At 34.1% G+C, this 22,494-nt stretch overlaps 1 protein-coding gene across 6 annotated transcripts in view; it reads right to left on the reverse strand.

The window, feature by feature from the left end:
• Nucleotides 1-22,494, reverse strand: part of LOC145254880 (uncharacterized) — an 814,065-nt gene that overhangs the window by 5,059 nt on the left and 786,512 nt on the right. For all 6 annotated transcript variants that reach the window (XM_080113784.1, XM_080113773.1, XM_080113764.1 and 3 more), the window contains one exon: nt 20,441-20,760. In XM_080113784.1, coding sequence (XP_079969910.1) covers nt 20,441-20,483 — 43 coding nt within the window. In that variant the 5' untranslated portion in view covers nt 20,484-20,760. The remainder of the gene's footprint in view (nt 1-20,440; nt 20,761-22,494) is intronic.

Genomic DNA, 22,494 nt, shown 5'->3' on the forward strand with positions numbered 1-22,494 from the left:
AAGTGCTCAGCCGAAGTAGCTCCAGTTCTCTCCAAACTCTACAACAAATGTCTTAATGAAGCTTGCTTTCCGGGCTGTTGGAAAACTGCTTCTGTTGTACCAGTATTCAAGAATTCTGGCGAAAGGACAGACCCATCAAATTATCGCCCCATTAGCCTCCTCCCACTTTTTGCCAAAATATTTGAGACCATAATTAACCATGCTCTAGTCCATCATCTTACAGATGCTAAACTACTGACTGACAAACAATATGGATTTAGACAAGCCCGTTCCACAGCAGACATCCTCACTGTGATCTCTGAACGTATATACCATTCACTGGACAAAGCGGGGGAAGGCAGAGCGGTAGCTCTAGATATATCTAAGGCTTTTGACAGGGTATGGCATGAGGGTCTCCTCAGTAAAATCAGATCATACGGTATCACTGGTAGAATACTTAACATAATTAAATCCTTCTTAGATAAGAGAAAAATCCAGGTAGTCCTCGACGGTCGCACATCTAAACAATATGATATAAATGTGGGAGTGCCCCAGGGTTCTATCCTTGGACCTCTATTGTTCCTGATATTCATAAATGACCTCCCCGACAACATTGCCTCTGAGATGGGTATATATGCTGATGACACTACACTCTATGGCAGACACGACAGGAAGACGAATGAACACATTTCTAAAGAAATGGCAGAAACACTAGAGGAAGACCTCCAATCTGTAGTGGAATGGGGACAAAAGTGGTTGGTCGCGTTCAATGCTGCCAAGACTAAACTAGTTTCATTCAATAATTACAAGAAACCCTCTCTACCACCCATAGCAATGGCCAACGACTCTTTATCTGAGAGTCCATCTTTCAAACTCCTTGGCCTAACGTTCACAGGAAACATGAGTTGGAACAATTACATTGAAGGCATTGCCAGGGCCGCTGCAAGAAAGGTAGGCTCTCTCTACCGTGCTAGAAAACTACTAACACCCGAAAGTATCCTGTACCTCTATAAGGCCACCATTCGCCCATGTATGGAGTATTGCTGCCACATCTGGGCTGGTGCATCTGCTACTAGTCTCTCGCTCCTTGACAAGGTTCAAAAGAGAGTCGCAAACCTGATAGGCCCTGAACTGGCATCTAAGCTTCAGCCTCTGTCCCATCGACGAAATGTTGCATCCCTCTGCCTTTTCTACAAGTATTTTAGTGGTGAATGCTCTGACGAACTGCAATCACTTGTGCCCCCATGACGCGAGCACCCTCGACAAACCCGACAGGCTACTAGATCCCACCCCCACACTGTAGAGATCCCTAGATGTAAAAGATCTTTTTACTCCAATAGTTTCTTCCCCAGAACCGCAAGACTCTGGAATTCCATTCCAGGTCCCTGCTTCCTCAACAGTACTGACGTGCAGAAGTTCAAGTGTAACGTGAACCGACACCTTGCTGCCCAAATCCCTACATAGTACCCCAGTAGTTGTTTCCCCTGATAGTAGCCCCCTACACCAAAGTGGCAATTTGCCTTGTTTGGGGTGAAAATGTAATAAAAAAAAAAAAAAAAAAAAAAAAATGTAAAATAATCGTTAATATGAACTTTGTGTCCTCTCATCATAATGAACTTTGTGTATAACTCATCTAAGAAATGTGTCTCCCTCTCCATCTAAGTAATGACTGTCTCCTCCTGTGTCATAAGAACTGATAACCCTCCTCTCTATATGTTATAAGAACCACAGACAGTAAAATGTACAAATGTCGTTCTCCTTCTCCCTGTCTCTTCTCCCCCTCATCAATATACATGTCAGCCGTCTCTAGTAAATATGAATGTCCCCATCCTATCTCTTTAAAAGACCCCAACTACACAACATGTTGACAGTACTTCGCCGCCATAATGGTTTCGCCTACATTCAAAACGTGTAATGGATGAGACCAGTCGAAGAGCACCAAATATTCAATATAACCTTTTATTGATGTAACTTTGGCTTCAGGAAGTATCATGGAACTTCATCGGCGTCTAATAACTTAATTGAGTGTCATCGGTTGTCCTAAAGAATCCACTTTTCATCACGTCACAACCTGGTCGAGGAACAGGTCATTCTTGTTGTGTAAAAAAAAGGAAGATGACACTTCATAACGGCGTTTCTTAATGTTGTCGTTCAATTTGTGAGGCACCCATTTATCAAGTTTTTTTGTATTCCCAATCTCTCTTAAGTGGTTGGAAATCATCGTGTATGTTACGTCTAATTCAGAAGTTCTCAAACAGTTGTATGTGGATATGCTTCGACTAAGACTCTTAATTGGTCGTTGTCAACATCCAATGGGCAACCACTAGGCACATCATCTTCAAGACTCTTGTCACCACCGCGAAATTTCTTAAACTACCATTGTGTTGTGCATTCAGTAGCGGTTTAAGGGCCAAACACTTCGTTGATATCACAAGCTGTTTCAGCAGCTTTTCGGCCTAGTTTGAATTAAAATAATCCTGTATTCAACGTTCTAAAAGGAAAACATAACTGTTTTAAAACGATTGTAATTTAAACGATTAGACACTCTTTAAAATGATATATAAAGTAAAGGTATTATAACGAAAACTTATTTGAAAATACATCATTTGAAAGCAAAATTAAAAATTCCGCAAGGACTTCCTTGTCAACCTAATACAAGAAGTATGGAGGTATCAAAAAAATTGGAAACAATTGCTAGTTAAAGAAATGAAGAAATGATTGATGAATTAAGATGCAACTGATAGAACATTGTGGAAACTATGAATTAAAAAGTCTAACACGTCAAGAGAAAAAGCACTTCAAAAAACGAAAAGAAGAGAGGGAGATGTTATATTTTAAACAGAGCAAACTAAAATGCATTTAAAACATCATGAAAAAGAAATTATACTAATAAACTCAGTTTCTCTTTCGATATATATATTTTTTTTTCAGTATCTGATTTTGGGTCCACCAGTTCCTTGTATTATTAAGAACAAAACATTTGATTCGAATTAATTCCTTTTTGAAAATACTTGACCGAATTGGAATTATTTTGATACATCGTTGTAACAAGCAAAAAACTAACCAAAATTACAAAAGATAACAACCAAATACCAGAAAAACACACACAAAAAAAGAAACATGTCAATTAATCTGTTACATAAAACATTAAATAGAATTTCAAAGATATCCTGAAGATATCCTTTAAGATATTCATATATTTGTCAGCATAATTGTTTTCATTTTTTCTTTTAAGGTTCACATGTATTGACCTCCAATCATTGCTAACTTAGAGGGTCATATTGATTAAACTATCTCTGCCTCTCTCTCTGTCTCTCTCTGTCTCTGTCTCTGTCTCTCTCTGCCTCTGTCTGTCTGTCTGTCTATCTGTCTCTGTCTCTGTCTCTGTCTCTCTCTGTCTCTCTCTCTCTCTCTCTCTCTCTCTCTATATATATATATATATATATATATATATATATATATATATATATATATATTTTGTGACGTAACCCATAAATTGGATTACGTAATTAATTAAAAATTGAAATATTTAATTTCAGGCCAACGAGAAATGTATTGTTTTTTTGTTATTTTATTATTTTACAAAAGGCAAATGAACATAGTTTCCAAGAGAGAGAGAGAGAGAGAGAGAGAGAGAGAGAGAGAGAGAGAGAGAGAAAAGAGTATAGAAAAAAAAGAGGGAGAGGCTAAACCTAAAGAGAGAAAGAGACAGTGAGTATAGAAGAAAAGGAGAGAGATGGAAGAGGCGTCTATTACACAGACTTGCAGGTGGCCGATGACCGGGTCATTTGCTCAGAAATCCATCGATCCCTGCGGGTTGCTAGGCAACAAAGAATAAAGGAAAGAAAGGGCTAAGAAATGTACTAAGAAGAGAAGAGGGAGGGAGAGAGAGAGAGGGAGAAAAGAGGAAGAAAGACCTTTTGGTACAGTATAGTTACTACTTGGCCGGTGCACGAAGGTGTGCGCACGTGGAAAATTTTCCACCGCTTCACCCAGCGACAGATGAATGAAGATGTGGATACCCCCCCCCCTCCATCAACAGCGAAAGAAACGAAGTAATATCTGGAAGAAACTCCATATCAACAGCAAAAGGAAAGAAATAATGCTTGGGAGAACAAGCTGGCGTTGTTGGAATACAGGATGTTAATTTCACGAACATAGGAGACAGGATACTCCGAGACTAACCGAAATATTGAATGGATACGATAACAATACCGCGTGCTATGAACTGTCGCCCGAGGCGAATAAAATGAACGTTAAAGTTCATTTTGAAAGTTGAAAGAAAAAAAAAATAAGAGAAAAGAAGCATAAAAAAACCGTGAGTTACCTCTCTCTCATATATTTAAATCAACGAGTTCATATTGCCATTGTTTCGTTTGGACTGATATATTTTCTTATATTGATGTATTTCTCGTTGGCATCTTCGAATAGTATACAAAGATACCCCTCCCCATTTTTATAATTTGTTTTTTTATTTTTTACTTAATCTCATTATCCCCTACCTTCCGTAGCTTAGTGTTTCATAATAAAATTTAATTTCGAAAATATTTGTTTCGTTCCTTCTCGCGTTTTTTTGTCGTGTTCGGTTCCCGTGTCTTTGTTTTCTTTTTACCCGTGTTACATGTGTTACCCGTGTTACATGTGCGATAAAATACTTGGGTTTTGCTTTCCCATAAATTCCCTTATACCCCCCCCCCTTTTTGTGACGTGTTACAAAGATAAACGATATTTGTTTTTATCGTAAGTTTCCTTTCATACCCCTACGTTTATTTGTTACTTAATTCTCCTACCTTTTATCGCATATGTTACAATATATATATATATATATATATATATATATATATATATATATATATATATATATATATATATATATATATATATAACATTTTCAGCTTCCATCTCTTTATCCTTTTCACTACTATGTTTTATGTAGGTACATTGCCATATGACACAAACCCTAGACCGCTGTCTTATAGCTTTCCTCTTCCTCCTACAACTGAAAAGTCAACAGCATTTGGCCCAAGGCATTCACTCGTGTTCACAGAGCACTACTTCACACATAAGATAAGTTTCATAAATTTCACTAACACTCATTCTGTATATTTACGTTTTACTGTGTTTTTTATTATTCTTTATTACATGCCTGATTAAAATTGTACAATTAAATACGATTGTTGTTTCTTTTCTCTAAAATTATATGAAAAATCATGAACCATGTTTTAATTTTATTGAATTAAAGTCCCATTTACTGGAATTTATAAGCCACTCATAAGTTGACCAGTATGGTTGTGGTCCCTCGTCGCATTAAAGCTTGCATGGATTGGCAAAAAGACCCAATCACTGCTTGCATATTTGTTTCAAATTGTATAGATTTTTTTAATTTATTTATAAGGCACGCATAGATTTGCTAGTGTAATTGTCTCCCCTTGTCTCTTTAAAGATTGATTGTAGTATTAAATTACTGTAACAAAATTTGGTTGGAATGTGTCAAAATAAAGATGATATTAAAAAAGATGATATAAATTTATTAGGATTTATAAGATACTATAAGGCCTTTGATAGGGTATGGCATAAAGGTTTACTTCATAAGATCTCTAGCTATGGTATAGCTGGAAATGTCTTCTCAATTATTAAATCATTTCTTTCTGATAGGTTCATAAGAGTAGTAGTTGAGGGGCAAAAATCAGAGGCCCACAGTATTAATGCCGGTGTCCCTCAGGGGTCCATCCTGGGCCCAACTCTTTTCCTGATCTACATTAATGATCTTCCAAATCACATCCTTACATCATTTGTAGACATTTATGCTGACGACACTACCATTTATGGTAGCACATCTAAGACAGTAAACGACCAAGTTCTGTCCAATTCTCTCTCCCCTGATCTTGAGCATGTAGTACAATGGGGAAAGGAGTGGCTGGTTACTTTTAATGCATCTAAAACCAAGCTTCTCTCTTTACATCATCAACATTCTGATCCCCATCTGGCATCAATTGAAATGAATGGCTCTCGTCTTCAGGAGGTCTCAAGTTTTGACAAGCTTCTGGGCTTGACCATTACTCCTGATCTTAAATGGAACACGTACATCAAATCTGTTGCCAAGGCCGCTGGAAAAATGGTGGGATCTTTCTATCGATCCAGTAGATATCTCACTGCTGATGCAATTCTCTATCTATATAAGAGCCAGATACGTCCAAGGATGGAATACTGTTGCCACATCTGGGCAGGAGCTGCTAGAAAGGACTTGTCCTGCCTTGATAGAGTTCAAAATAGACTTCGTAGCCTCGTAGGAGATGTCCTTTTCTCTTCCTTGCAACCTCTATCTCACAGAAGAGATGTTGCGAGTTTGTCTCTGATGTATCGTTATTTTCATGGAAAGTGTTCGACTGAGCTTCAATCTATGGTCCCCCCTCGCCAAACTTTCACAAGAAACACTCGTCTAGCTGTAAACACTATCAATAATTCCCCCCACTCTTTATCTGTGCCTAAACCTAAACGTAGATTCCATGAACAAAGCTTTTTTATTAGAACTGCACGCCTGTGGAATTGTCTTCCATTTTCCTGCTTTCCGGCTGACTACAATATGGTTGTGTTCAAGTCTAACGTAAATAAGTTCTTGATGAGCCGTTCCAAAGTTATCAAATTTAACAAATTTTCATTACTAATGATTATTATATTGTCTAATTTCTACTGTACACTCTTTAACCCTTATCCTTGAGTGGCCTCTTGGCCTTGATAATGTGTTGATACCTATGAAAAAAAAAAAAAAGAAAAAGTCCAATGTGAACAAGTTCTAATTGAATCGTCCCCCTAAGTAATCCAAGTTACAAAATTCCCACTGTTTACTATGCTAAAATCACAATGACTAATGTATACCTATTAACCCTTATCCTCGAGTGGCCTCTGGGCCTTGATAAGTGGTGACACCCATGTAAAAAAAAAAAAAAAAATACTAGCAGGCTGACTGGCATTGCCTGATCATAAAATATGCTTAAATATTATATTTTAATTTATGCAAATTTTGCATTTATTATTATAAAACCAATTCTCTAAGGATCATTATATTGTACCCAATATATTCATATATGGTACAATTACGTTGGCAGATCACCGAAGTTAAGCAACGTTGAGCCTTGCCAGTACCAGATGGGTGACAATATGGGAAGGTGAGGCGCTGTATGTACCACGAGATAAACTACAAGGTTGAGAAACTGGTGCAGTCTATCCTTCTCTTGAGGGTAGATGGGACTCTCTGAAGCCATGGTAGGCACCCCATCTAGTGATAGTGTCACAATAAAAAATACCCTTGATAGCCCTGGTGAATCATCAAGTATTCAGCTACTAACAAGATTTGAATTATACTACAAACTCGTGTAGTGAGTTCACTCTCGGCTACGACCATGCTGGATGGCTAGACCTAATGTAGTGATTTCAAAAGATAAAAAATTATGACTTGGATGCGATCAGCTAAAATTGAAACCAAAGCATTTAACTCTCTAGCCTTAGCTGTTACCATCTGAGCTAACTACAGATGGATAAGAAAACTTTAAAAATTAACCAACTTTAACGTATAAATGTATATTTGCACATGCATGGATGTAACACGTTTAGTCATATTATGCTTGCAAAATTCTATTTTTTTTTTTTCAATTTTGATCCCTTAGCAGCTATTTTTACCGGCTAAAAAACCAAATCGATTTTGTTTCTTTTATCCAAATCCTCTATATATCAAGTTTCAAGTCTGTAGACCAAAAATTGACAGAGTAGTTTGTTAGAGACCGTTCTATACACAGACAGACAAACAAGGTCACTTTTCGTATTATTTGGATTCTTTGGACTACTGTTCTTATCTTTTAGCGTCATTTTCACAACCTCTGACCTTCTTCAGGTGTATCTTGCCGAACTTGAGAATCTTTTTGTCAAATACAAGAATCTGTATGGAATTTTGAATAGAACATTTTATTTACTTCATGGGGGTAGCAACTCTCGTTCCATCAGCCATGATTGAATAGAGGACTTAAGTATAGAATTTAGCATGATATGGGAATCGTTAATTATAAATAATAGAATATATACAGTAATTAGTAAATTAATAATATATATATATATATATATATATATATATATATATATATATATATATATATATATATATATATACACACACTCAGTAATAATATGTAGTAATAAATAGTGATATTTACATCTAGAAATTAAGTAGGTTTAAGGCTCCTAAAATTCATGCTGGAATTATTCACAAGGACCTGTGGCACAGTCGTTAGAGTAGTTGGAAAAATTCATTTGAAGGTTGAAGGTTCAATACTCAGTTAAAAATACAATTGTGAATTACTTAGGATCTCTATCCAGTCATAGTTGACGGAACAAGAACATGCTACCCCCATGAAGCAAATAAATGGTTTTATTCGAAATTCCATACAGATTCTCAAGTTTGACGGAAAGATTTCCCAGTTTGACAAGATACACCTAAAGAAGGTCGGAGGTTACATCGAATGAAATGTTGTGAAAAATGATACTCAAGATGAGAACACTAGTCCAAAGAATCCAGATAACCAATCCTCATCTCAAAATTTTAAAAAGGTCACTATATATATATATATATATATATATATATATATATATATATATATATATATATATCGTATGAAGTGCTGACAAACATCTCTGTTTATGGTTGTTTGTACCAAAACTCGCTCAGGCAAACGTGGCATTTGAGTCCTGCTAAAGACTTACAAACATGGCTATACGGGCGCACGTGTGAGGATTGATAGAATTGAGAGAAATCGTTGCTGGTATATTTGCATTTGCTTTTTTCTTAGCCTAGTTTTTCTTTAATTTGTGAATATAAGCAGTAGAGAAGTGTTTATTTCGCTGGTGACACATACTCTTCCAAGCACCTCTATCACTAGCATTGAGTTCCAAATTTTCTGCCATCGATCTGGACAGCTGCAAGGTTAGCTCTCAATTTGTCTCTGTAACGAAGCCAAGGATGTCCAATCATTTTGGTTACCACTATCAAGCTGACTGTACATGAGTTGTTTCGGTATCCTACTATTATCCATGCAAACAATATGGCCTACTCAGCAAAGTTGTGATTGAATCAGGAAACCTACTATTCCACTGATACCATGAAATATCAACAAGTCTGCATTGGATATCTGGTCTTTAAGAGTAAAACCACAAATAGTATGGAGACATCTCTTGTGGAAGACATTAAATTGCTTAATAAGACGTCCATGTCTCTGATGCAGACAGCAGTGTGGTAAGTATGACGGCTTTATACATTTCTAACTTTGTTTTCAGGCTCATTCCTTGGTTTTTCCACAATCAGGTAATCAGTTTTTGAAATGCACTACTAACATGAGAGATTTTATTCACTTGAATTTACAACGCTACCAAAATATGTGAAATTTTTCACATATTTTGGATTGCTTTCATCAATTCGGATAGGCCTTACTAGAAAAACGGTGGACTGGCTGATTTTTTTTCATACCATGTACCTGCTTTGGTGTATGTCGGGGGCTGGTGAATGGTTTTCTTTATGCTGATGTTTGGGCCAAAGGCTTTGCATGCAGCAGAAAGCAGATCAACAAGAAGTTGAGCTTCCTTGATGAAGGTTGCAACCAGTGCGGTATCATATGCAAATAGCAAATCCCTGATGATTGTTCTACAAAGGAGTTTTATTGCTTTGAAGCGCTGATAATTGAATAATCCTCCATTTGTATGGAACTAAAATTTTACTCCAGCATCAACATTGGAAAATGCATGTTTCAACATGACAGGGAAGAATAGAGCAAACAACCATAGCATGTCTTAGTTTGGTGCGATTGGTTACATTGAACTGTTCAGAAGAGTCTCCACTTGACACGACTGATGCTTTCATAGCCTCATGAAAAGATGTTATCACTTTTATCATGTTGTCTGGAATGCCAAGTTTCTTCAATACCCTACAAAGAGCTGTACGGTTCATAGTGTCAAAAGCCTTGGTAAGGTTAATGACACCATGTACAACACTTAGTTTTTTTTCATGAACTCTCTCAGATACTTGATGCAAAGAGAATATCATATTAGTCGTTCCCCGAAGAGCATGAAAACTACACTGCGATTCGGGATGGATTTCATTAACAATATACCCAATTAATCTGTGGAGTATAAGTCTGGCTAGAATTTTACCAGCAATTTAAAGAAGGGATATACTGCAGTGATTATAACAGACATTTCAAAGACCTTTGTTTTAATGAAGATGAAGGATGGAGGCATCCTTGAAATCTTGGGGAACCTTTCATGTTATCCAAATGGATATAAAAAGGGCATGCAATTTTCTAGCCAACTTTTGGCGATGATACTTAAACATTCCCGGTGGTACAGCATCGTTACCAAGTTCCAAACACATTGCAATCTGTTTTTTTTTTTTTTTTTTTTTTTTACAGAGGCCACTCGAGGATAAGGGTTGATAGCATTAAGGATTTCTTGCAGGGTCGGCAGCTTAGACATTTCAGTTTTTTCAGGAAGTTGCTGGATGCACCAAATAACATTGTCGTCCGTAACAGAGTAAGTGTTTAATACTGCCTCAATATGTTCTTTCTAGTGGTTCAAAATATCGCTTTTATCAGTCAACGAGGTTCCATCTTTTGTAGAAACAGATGAAGCTCACTGATTGTTGAGGACCAAAAACTTCCTTTAATCTCTCATAAAAAGGCCTTGGTGTCTTTCCTATCAAATGCTGCTTGGATAGATTGTGCATGATTGGCCCACCATTTCTCTTTCATCTGTCGCAGTAATTTATGCACTTGTGCTTAACAAGTTTTGTAAGCCTTTTCTTTTTTCATTGCAAAGTTTTTGTCACCAATCCATGCTCTGTGGGCGCGGTGCATTTTCTAGCTTTGATCTTGCGCTTCAACATTCTCATCATCGAACCAATCCTGATGCTTACGTATTGATAAGCCTAACATTTCCATGGCAATGTCGAGCATGGCATCACGTATGGCCTTCCAGGATTTTTCAATGTCATCATTCACTTCTACATTCTCTAAGTTTTCTTCTATCTTGTTGAACAATGCAATCGGCACTTCAGGATTCTTCAGTGGTTTAACATTAATACATTTCGGGGCAGTTGATTTTCTAATTCGCCTGCGATGAAGATGAAGAGATGTTTTGCTATGCAGCAAGGCATGGTCTGATAAGTGGCATGAAATGAGCATGTTACCATGACGACGTGAATATCGCATTGCTTTGTGATGACGTAATCAATCATATGCCAGTTATTTGAACGAGGGTTCATCCATGTAGTTTTGTGGTAGTTCTTTTGTTGGAATTTAAAAAATTTTTTTTAACTGATTACTATATATTGGGTCCAATATAATAAGATAATAAATACAAAATCTGCATTAATCAAAATTATCATATTTAAGTATATTTTATGACTGGCCAATGCCAGGCAATTCCGGGTGGCCTGCTAGTTGTCAGCAAGGTTGTTCTCCCTTTTTCTTAAGGTTCATGTGGATTGACCAAAAGGAAGACCAAATCACTGCTTGGTGGTATAGATTGAAGCATATTTGTTTCAAATTGTATAGATTTATTTGGATTTATATGACACTCATAGATTGGCCAGTGTAGTTGTCTCCTCTTGTCTCTTTAAGGGTCGATTGCGATATTAAATTATTGTAACAAAATTTGGTTGGAATTTATCAAAATAAAAATGATATTGAAAAAGATGATATAGATTTATTAGGATTTATAAGATGCTAGTGTCATTGTGTTCCATAGTCCATTCACTGGACTCATGTGAACTAACACTTATAAAATCCAGTGTTTAGGGTTTCTGCTTCTTTTTCCCATCACTATTAGAATGGTGCAAAAATAATGTCGTTTGAAATTGACTGTCAAAAACGACATTATTTTTGCACCAACATATTATATTACTAATCAGTTGACTGCATTACAACAAAAACTTCCAGAATGCAGGCAAAACAAATCCTCCCACGGCAGAAAGAGCCAGAAGTGTGGGGACAAAGATTAATTCTTCACATCAGGTAAATTTATGCAAATCCTCTGATCTTGAGCACGTAGTACAATGGGGAAAGGAGTGGCTGGTTACTTTTAATGCATCTAAAACCAAGCTTCTCTCTTTACATCATCAACATTCTAATCCACATTTGTCATCAATTGAAATGAATGGCTCTCGTCTTCAGGAGGCCTCAAGTTTTGACAAGCTTCTGGGCTTGACCATTACTTCTGATCTTAAATGGAACACGTATATCAAATCTGTTGCCAAGGCCGCTGGAAAAATGGTGGGATCTTTCTATCGATCCAGTAGATATCTCACTGCTGATGCTATTCTCTACCTATATAAGAGCCAGGTACGTCCAAGGATGGAATACTGTTGCCACATCTGGGCAGGAGCTGCTAGAAAGGACTTGTCCTGCCTTGATAAAGTTCAAAATAGACTTCGTAGCCTCGTAGGAGATGTCCTTTTCTCCTCCTTGCAACCTCTATCTCACAGAAGAGATGTTGCGAGTTTGTCTCTGATGTATCGTTATTTTCATGGAAAGTGTTCAACTGAGCTTCAATCTATGGTCCCCCCTCGCCAAACTTTCACAAGAAACACTCGTCTAGCTGTAAACACTATCAATAATTTCCCCCACTCTTTATCTGTGCCTAAACCTAAACGTAGATTCCATGAACAAAGCTTCTTTCTTAGAACTGCACGCCTGTGGAATTGTCTTCCATTTTCCTGCTTTCCGGCTGACTACAATATGGTTGTGTTCAAGTCTAAAGTAAATAAGTTCTTGATGAGCCGTTCCATATAAGTTATTAAATTTACCAAATTTTCATTACTAATGATTACTATATTGACCAATTTCTACTGTACACTCTTTAACCCTTATCCTTGAGTGGCCTCTGGGCCTTGATAATGTGGTGATGCCTTTGTAAAAAAAAAAAAAAAAAAAAAAAAAAAAAAATTCACAAACTTTCATTCTGTATATTTACCTTTTACTGCTTTGTACATCATTCTTTATTGCTTGCCTAAATAACAGTGTTCAATTAATATGCACAGTTGTTGTTCCTTTTCTTTAAAAGCTGTTGCTCCCAATTTAATTAAAATTTCAGCACTTATCTATGTAAATAAAATAGTAGATAATGTGTGTGTATGCCTATTTGTGTAAAAATATTTAACCGATAAACTCTTAAAATACTGATCACATAACGCTGAAATTTACAGAAAATAGTAATCATACCACCAAAGATGTTTTATAACGAGTAAAATTTTTCTTTGGCTGGACGAATAACGCGTACAGAAATATATCGGCAAGTTGAAATGCAAAATGTTTGTTTCAATTTGCCGATATTTTTTACTTCTTTCTGCGCATGCCCAAATTCAATTAATTTCTGCAAGTTGTTCGATATTGGTGGGAGATGTGACTGGAGCACAAAATGTTTTGGTTTCGATTTTAGCTGATGACACCCAAGTCATTTTTTTTAAAAACTTTTGAAATCACTACTATATATTAGGTACAATATAGTAATCAATAGAGAATTGGCTCTGTAATAATAATATACGAAATTTGCATGAATTAAATATATTAAATATATTTCTGTGTATTTTACGACCCGGCAAAGCTGCACCCCCCTCCTAGTCTTTGAATATAATTCCTATTTTTTCTTGTGAAAGAATTGAACTTTCTTCTGAAGACATAAATTCTCACAAGAATTGTTAAAATAAAAGAAAGTAGGAATCTCACTGCCGATGCAATTCTCTATCTGTATAAGGGCCAAATACGTCTTAAAATAGAATAATGTTGCCGCATCTGGGCAAGAGCTGCTCGGCATTTCCTATCTTGCCTTGATAGAGTTCAAAACCAGCTTCAAAACTTAGTAAGTGATGCTCTTTTCTCTTCCTTGCAATCTCTTTCCCACAGAAAAGACGTTGGGAGCCTGTCTCTGGTCTATTATTGTTTTCGTGGCAAGTGCTCGTCTGCCCCCCCCTTGCCAAACTTTCACAAAAACAATCGACTAGCTACAACCACTATTAACAATTTTCCCCATTCTCTATCTGTGTCCAAATCTAAATGCAGATTTCATGAACAAAGCTTCTTTCCTAGAACTTGTTGCATTTGGAACACTGTTCCATTGGCCTGCTTCTCGGTCAATTACAATATGGTAGCCTTCAAGTCCAATGCAAACAAGTTTTTGTTGAGCCGTCCCCTTAAATAATCCAAATTCTACTCAATCTACGCCATAAATGATTATTAAACTACCACCTTACATTCATTAACCTTATATTCTCAAGTAGCCTTCAGGCTTTGATAAGTGGTGACTCCTCTGTGGGTGGGGGTGTGTGTGTGTGTGTGTGTGTGTGTGTGTGTGTGTGTATATATATATGTATATATATATATATATATATAAAAAGCTGTTGTAATCTTATGACAGTTTACAGTAATCTTTTTTGTAGAGAAATAAAAATAATGAGAATGAAAGAGTTGTTTTGAAGCATCTTTTAAATTTTAAATTTGAAAAGCAAACAAAAAAGCCCTTATAAGCCAGAGAAAAGATGCAAATATATATATATATTTTTTATTAATTATTATTATTTTTTTTTACTTTGGTCTTACATATTTGGGTATGATGCCCGACCCTAGAAACGAGAGATATTTCATCTTGGTAATTTTTTTCTGTTAGATAAAGTTATTTTTATGCACTTGTTGTGTTCCTTTGTTGTAATGGAATGGCATGAAACAATCATGTATTATTCAGAATTTTGGAGCAGGTGCCATGCAAGGAAGGATAAGTCGAATGGAAAAGTTTGTAGGAAACATCTTTTGATTTTAAATTTGAAAATCGAGCAGAAATCCGTTATATGTCACAGATAAGATGTGTTTCTGGGAAACAGTATTCTACCCCTCAAAATTTAAGACCAATGAAAATAATTGAATAAAAATAATTAATAAAAATAATTAAATAACAACATAAATAATAAAAATAATTGAATAAAAATCAATTACTAAAAATAATTGAATAAAAATAATTAATAAAAATAATTGAATAAAAAAATAATTGAATAAAAAATAATTAACAAAAATAATTGAATAAAAAATAATTAACAAAAATAATTGAATAAAAAATAATTAACAAAAATAATTGAATAAAAAATAATTGGATGAAAATAATTAATAAAAGTAATTGAATAAAAAGTAATTAATAAAAATAAATGAATAAAATTAATTAATAATAAATAATTGAATAAAAATAATCAATATAAATAATTGAATAAAAAATAATCAATATAAATTATTGAATAAAAATAATTAATAAAAAATGATTAATAAAAAATAATTAATAATAAATAATTGAATAAAAATAATCAATATAAATAATTGAATAAAAAATAATCAATATAAATTATTGAATAAAAATAATTAATAAAAATAATTAAATAAAACTAATTAATAAAAATAATTAATAAAAAATAATTAATAATAAATAATTGAATAAAAAATAATTAATAAAAATAATTGAATAAAAGAAATATTTGCATTTTATATGCCGGCATTGCTTTAAGAAATTTATTTCCAAATTAACCTATCTCTGGCTAAGTCTTTATTCATCTCTCCTTTCCTGAAGCCCATTTTTATCATTTCCTGTCCTTTTTTACATGGGTGTCTTCTATGAACTAGACCTGCTACCTTAAATTTTCTACATCTATTAACCCAAAACTCTCATCCATTCATTCAATGTGGCCATACCGTGGAAGTCTCCTGTTCTGCACACATTTCCCTGTACTATCCAGATTTAATCTTCGTCTGAGGTTATCAGAACTAAACCTGTCTTTAAGACATCCATCCATCATATTATTGTTTATATCACTTTTCTTCATGCAATGTATATCCTCAATCCTTACTGACCAGGTTTCACTTCCGTATAGAAGTGAAACCTAACCAGCAAGGGTTGAGGACATATGTTGCATGAAAAAAAGTGATCATCAAACTGAGTACATATCTCTGAGAGATTCTTTCTTTAGTAGACAGTGTTAATACTCTGCTGTTTAATAATAACAGAAGTTCCTTAAACTTATCTCATCCATTCCAAACTCTTGGAATCACAGCACCTGTTCACTTCTGTAAAGAATGCTTTTTATAGATATAGATACAGACACATATTCGCCATTTATTATAGTAATATTAATATTTTGTTATATTAGTATTCTATTATATTAGCAAATGGACAATTTGATATTATGTTTCTGAATTTTTGAGATGAGGATAGATTATTAATATTATTTTGATTATTTGGACTACTGTTCTCATCTTCAGTATTATTTACACAACGTTTCTGCCGATGCAACTTTCTTCAGGTGTATCCTGTCAAACTCAAGAATCTTGCTGTTCAAGTCAGGAATCTGTATGGGATTTCGAATGGAACCCTTTATTTAATCCATGGTGTAGCTTGCTCTTGTCCCGTTAGCCACGACTGGATAGAAATCTTAAGTAATTCACAATTGTTCTCTTAGTATTGCCCATACATTTTCAACCTCCAGAAAAGTGTCTCTTAGAACTGCATTTTACTTAATACTTTATCTGTTATATCACGGGCCTTTGTGAATTCCAGAGTTTGACAAGATACATCTGAAGAAGATCAGAAGTTACATTAGTCGAATCGTTGTGAAAATAATATGCAAGATGAGAACCATAGTTTGAATAATCCAAATAATACAAATTTTGACCTCTCTCTCTCTCTCTCTCTCTCTCTCTCTCTCTCTCTCACACATTCTTGTTGATGATTTTCGCTGAGGATAACTGACTTTTCTTTATTCTTACCGTCCAACTTTATTCGATACTTGTCAGGTTCTCTCTGCTGGCCAATCGTCTTTCTCAAAGGAGTAAAGAAATTCCTTAAAAGACAGACTGCCCATCTCGCTTAGCATGGACCTTGATTCACAAGAGAAAATAAATCTTTATTTTATTTGTAACTGCTACAACATTTCCTTGTGGTGTCGTTTCTATTAGAAAAATGCATTGAAGCTGGTCCTGTGCGTAGTGCATATGTAATGAGAAAGAAATCTGGTCCTTATTCTTGATCACATGTTTGGACGAGACTTCTGACATGGTCTCACGTTCATTGTAACATTTGGGGATTACTCTTTGTCACCAAGGACGTCTTTAGTTTTATTTATTTATTTATTTATTTATTTTTTATCAAGGGGAATAACTCTAAAAAACAACTTCTCTCAAACGAGATAACCAGTGTCCCGACAGAAGCATAAATAAATAAAACCTAAAAGGTAAAACTCGCAGAGAGTACTCTGTTTTATGGTTGTTGTAAAAATAGAAATTTTAAATTTCGTCCCGTTTTAAATTTGGTACATTTTTACATTACATCCAACTCATCTGTTCACATTCGACATGTCAACTTTTATAGGTTTTCGGGTATGCTGACAAGGTTGGGGCGTCTATTCCGAAAGCCGTTCTTAACATGGGGAGGTTGGGGTGTTTATTCATTGTAAGCATACTCGGAAACCTTTAAAAGTCGACATTTCCAATGTGAACGGTGAGTTGGACTTTTGTAAAAAAAAAAAAATATATATACCAAAAAGGTAAACCATATTGACTTTTCGTTTAAAAATTAAATTATTCCGTTTTTGTTAATAAAATTTTATTTTTATAAAAAACTTTCTGTTTATATATATATATATATATAAGAGCAAATATTTAATAAAACATGTTAAAAAACACTTTGAAAAAGAGTTAAAAACATATTTAATCTGAAAAGAAAACACTTAATAAGTGGATAGTCCTTAATCCGCGGAGTTTCAAAGAAATACTTTCCTTCTCATCAGAGGGTAGGAATTAGCAAAATGCAGGATCGGATTTTGCATACAAAAGTATTTGATGAAACTACAAGTAAGTCAAAGATCTTACTTGATAACAAAAAGTGAAGCAGAGGGAATATGGGGAAGAAAAAGGTGATTACACGTGAATGGATAGTCTGGTGAAAGGTAAATTATCCAATGACGGTAAAATCCAAAAATATAAATCCAAGAAAGTTAATTGAATTTCCATTCACACAAGTAAAATCCAAGGAAATCACGTAATAGGAAGATGGTCCAAAATAATCCAAAAGGCCGAAATCCATGGAATAATTCACAAATATAAAAGAAAAATAAGATATGCATTTGACACGGCTGCCGAGACAAAATGTAATTAAGAAAGATCAGTGAAGAAGAAGAGAAAAAAATCAGTGAAGAAGAAGAGAAAGAAAAAAATTAAATGGTGATAGAATTAAATATGAAATAGAAAAGCAAATGTAAAAATGATCCAGACAAAATGATGTTAAAAGGCGCAAAAATATAGGGCAAAAAACAGGTCAACTGAAATGTACAGGTTATTACTTAAGAAAATGTCAGCAACAGTTGTTAAAAGACACTAAATGGAATAAATAAATAAATAAATAAATACATAAAAAATAAATAATAAATAAAAAATAAAATATAAAATAAAAAATACAAATTTTTTTAAGGGGAGAGGATGGCCGGTATCTGCAAATTCCGGATAAAGCAAGTAAGTATTAAGTAAATGCATATAGTAAAATATAAGTAAATATACATACAGGATATGAATGTGTGGGTAGATTGATATATTAGATAGATAGGAATATTTAAAGACTAAAACGGAAATTGCGTATAAAAAAAAACGGCCAAGCAAAGAAGAAATAAAGAATTAAAATAAAGGATTATTAAGTTATAAAGTATTAAGAAAGTATGTAGAAAAAACGATAATGTTAAAGAAAAATTATATATGCAAGGTTTAAGTAATAGCTATGTAATTTAAAAATTACCATAATTAAATTTGGACTTATGTTTACAGAAAGAGATCAGTTCGTTTTTAGAATTTATTATATTGTTACTTTGAGGGGAAGTAATCATAGTTATAGCTTCGGTTGTGCAGAGGCGACATGACTCAGAGCCTGGAGTATAAGACTTAACTTTTTTCAATTTGATTGAGAAAGAGGTATTATTAGAGTTAAGTTTTTTAATTAAAGTAGTTAGAGAAGTTCCTTGGTTATTATTAGAATTATGGTAGTTAAAAGAAGAAATGTGGTTTGATATTCTTTTCTTAATTAATGTTGAAGTAGCGCCGATATATGTATGTACTTTATTAAAAGCTCGAGGTCTGATATTAATATTAATTTGCTGATTTGTATTAGTTAAATAGTGGGACAATGATTGTATGAGGACTATTTTGGAGGGGATAATGAGTGTTGTTAGTGTTAGGATAGCTGTTAGGAGAAATATAATTATTCTAATTATTATTATTATTATTATTATTATTATTATTATTATTATTATTATGAAAAGGAAATGGAGAGACTGGTATAACTTGTGGGGACATACTCAGAAGACATTGGGATGGAATTTGAGATTAGTAAATGTGCGGTGCTGGTGATGAAAAGGTTCATTCGAATGGAATAGTGCTGCCAAATGGAGAAATCATGAAAGAAATAGAAGATACAGGATATAAGTATTTAGGAGTGCTGGAGGGTGTAGGCATCATGAACAGAGAAATGAAAGAAAAAGTCAGGAAGGAGTATCTTAGAAGAGTGAAACTAATTGCAAAATCGAAACTGGGTGGAGGAAATCTAATGAAAGCAGTAAATGCATGGGCAGTTAGTGTTTTGAGATACAGTGCGGGAATTTTAGAATGGTCTGACAAGGATTTGCATGCCATGGATATCAAAACAAGAAAAGTTTTAGCAATGTTTGGTATATTTCACATTCGAAGTAGCATAGCAAGGCTGTATCAAAAGAGGAAAGATGGTGGGAGAGGATTGAAAAGTGTAAAAGATTGTGTTAGAACCGAGGAGATGTCGTTGAAAGAGCATGTGGTTAGAAGTGAGTATATACACAGAAATATATGTAGGAGCATACATATATACATACCCACCTATACACTCACACACATACATATATACATACCCACCTATACACTCACACACGTACTCACACACATCCACCCACTAACATATCACACACATATTGGTTAAATTTTTTTGTCTTTCCCAATCAAAACACACATGCATACATGTACTTAATCATTCAAACATAAGTACGCACACACACACACACACACACACACACACACACACACACACACACACACACACACACACACACACACACACATTATTTATATCTATAAAGTACAATTGTTGAATGTTGTTCCTTCGATTACTTTCGTTTGGGGAGGGGGACACAATTAAAAAAAAAAAAAAAGATTAAAATGAAACGACATTTAAATTTCCGTTCCATTTTTACAACAACCGTAAAACAGCACATTCTCCGCAAATTTTACCACTTAAAATATAAAGTTATGAAATGCATTCATTAATATGCACAGGTTACACAGTTTAGTGTGGGGGGTCTAAAAAGATAAGAAATATTTATACTTACTTTCAGTGAAGAAGATAAAGAGTATACAAATGTAAATTCTCATTTTGTTGATATTTTTTCGATTTTTCTTTCGTTTTGTTTTGCAATCCTTAGTATACCCAGAACGTTTTTGTGAATTATCCAAAATTCAAAGGAAATCGAGTTCTTTGAATAATCCGAATTCTAAGTAAAAGTCGATATTCTCTGTGGATTTCTTTACCCAAAGTATTTGAGTAAATTTAATATATGCGTTGAATCCCCAAGGTCTGGGTATATGTGGTATTCATATGTTCTACCCCAAGTCTGTTAACTCCATTTTCAGAACAAAGTTTAGCGTTCACCTGCAAATAAAAGAAATATAAAACAAAAAGTTAGATGCAGTAATATCGATAAATTAATATCTTTGATAAATCGATAGTTTTTAGAACGATTTACATTACATAAAATCGCTTAAGCAGAGTTTTCTACTAAAACAAACATAGCTTTTTTTTTAATTCTATAAAAAAAAACAAAAATAATTTAAGAAGAAGAAGAAGAAGAAGAAGAAAAACAACAACAACAACAAAAAAAAAAAAAAAAAAAAAAAAAAGTGCAAAACTGATCCTCCACTCAATAATCCAGACCAATATATATCATTCAAATACGATAGTGTTTGAATATATGGTTCGGTAGCAGTTTTAGTCATTTAGAACTGCTTTAAAGCTTTATCGCTCACTCATTTTTCGACCAAATTTCAAACAATTATTACATTTTATAGATCACCTTCTCAGCTATATTGTGAAAATAAATTTTTCAATTTTCGTTCAGTAAAACAAAAGTTGTGATGAATTTACTGGTGTTCAAAATCGCAAAAAAAAGTAAAGGAGGTGAGCGACGTTTTCTATGACTGGTTTCCATAGCAACCACGTCGCTTCAGCGACTACTGGTGCTACTAATTCACCGCTCTCGCAAAAAGAGAAGTAACAAGTGACACAGGGAGAATGAAAGCATGAAAGGGAGATAATTTGGGGATTTTAGTGAAAGCAGACGAGTGCCATACATTGTTATTACATATGTGTATAATGTTATGTTTATCGGGGCAAAAAAATAAGACTGAAATTAAACAAAGAACAAGTGAATATAAAAGCGCATATATATATATATATATATATATATATATATATATATATATATATATATATATATATATATTAGGCACCGCCTAAACTGGGGGGGGGGGCAGGTAAGTACTTTTTGACGGACCGTCTTTTTAAAAATCTACCAAAAATCAGATAATTATCCGATCAATACGAAATTTTCAGCGATTATTAAGAGAAGAATGAACTTTATAACAGTGTACTTATTTTTCATAAACAATATTTATATATATATATATTTTTTGCTTAACCCCCCTTGTTTTGAGGGGGTACAAATACGCTTAAAATAATCATCTGAAACTGAACACAACATATTGTGTTGTTGTAAGGGACAGGATTATAGATTAAAAAAAAAAAAATTGTTTGCATACCTTATTTTGACGTCTGAATATCAGAACTTCGATTGTGTTTAATTATCCCGCTTTTGAGTTTTGAAAGGTGAAATTCGGTGAATATATTAAGTAAAATAATTAATTTAAGTTAAGCAAAAAAAAAAAAAAAAAAAATTTTAATATTTATACGAAAAAAGCCATTTTAAAATCTTTGATAAATAAATTAACAATTTTTTTTAGCGAGCCGAATAATGCATGACCATTATTAAACAGGGCATGCTTTGAAGAATCGATAAAAAAAAAAAAAAGTTGATAAATATTGTGCCCTTTATGTAAAAAATAGCATCATTTTTTTCGATCCCGTTTGAAAACGTTTGCCGCCTTTCGACTACGGTGGAGCAAACGCGCTGAAATAACTTTTTTTTATTCTGCTTTAAATTGCCCCCCCCCCCCCACCATTTTGGGGAGCCTGGCCCCCACACACATACACATTAAAAACCAAACTCATACAAATGGTCACCCATCTGGTACTGGCCAGCCTCAGCGTTAATAATACATTGAAATTTTCGTCACTAAAAAATAAGTTCTTTTTGGCCTGTTTGGTCTT

Source organism: Euprymna scolopes, chromosome 3, assembly GCF_053919585.1.
Source record: "Euprymna scolopes isolate OS-2025 chromosome 3, ASM5391958v1, whole genome shotgun sequence".
Taxonomy (NCBI): Eukaryota; Metazoa; Mollusca; class Cephalopoda; order Sepiida; family Sepiolidae; genus Euprymna; species Euprymna scolopes.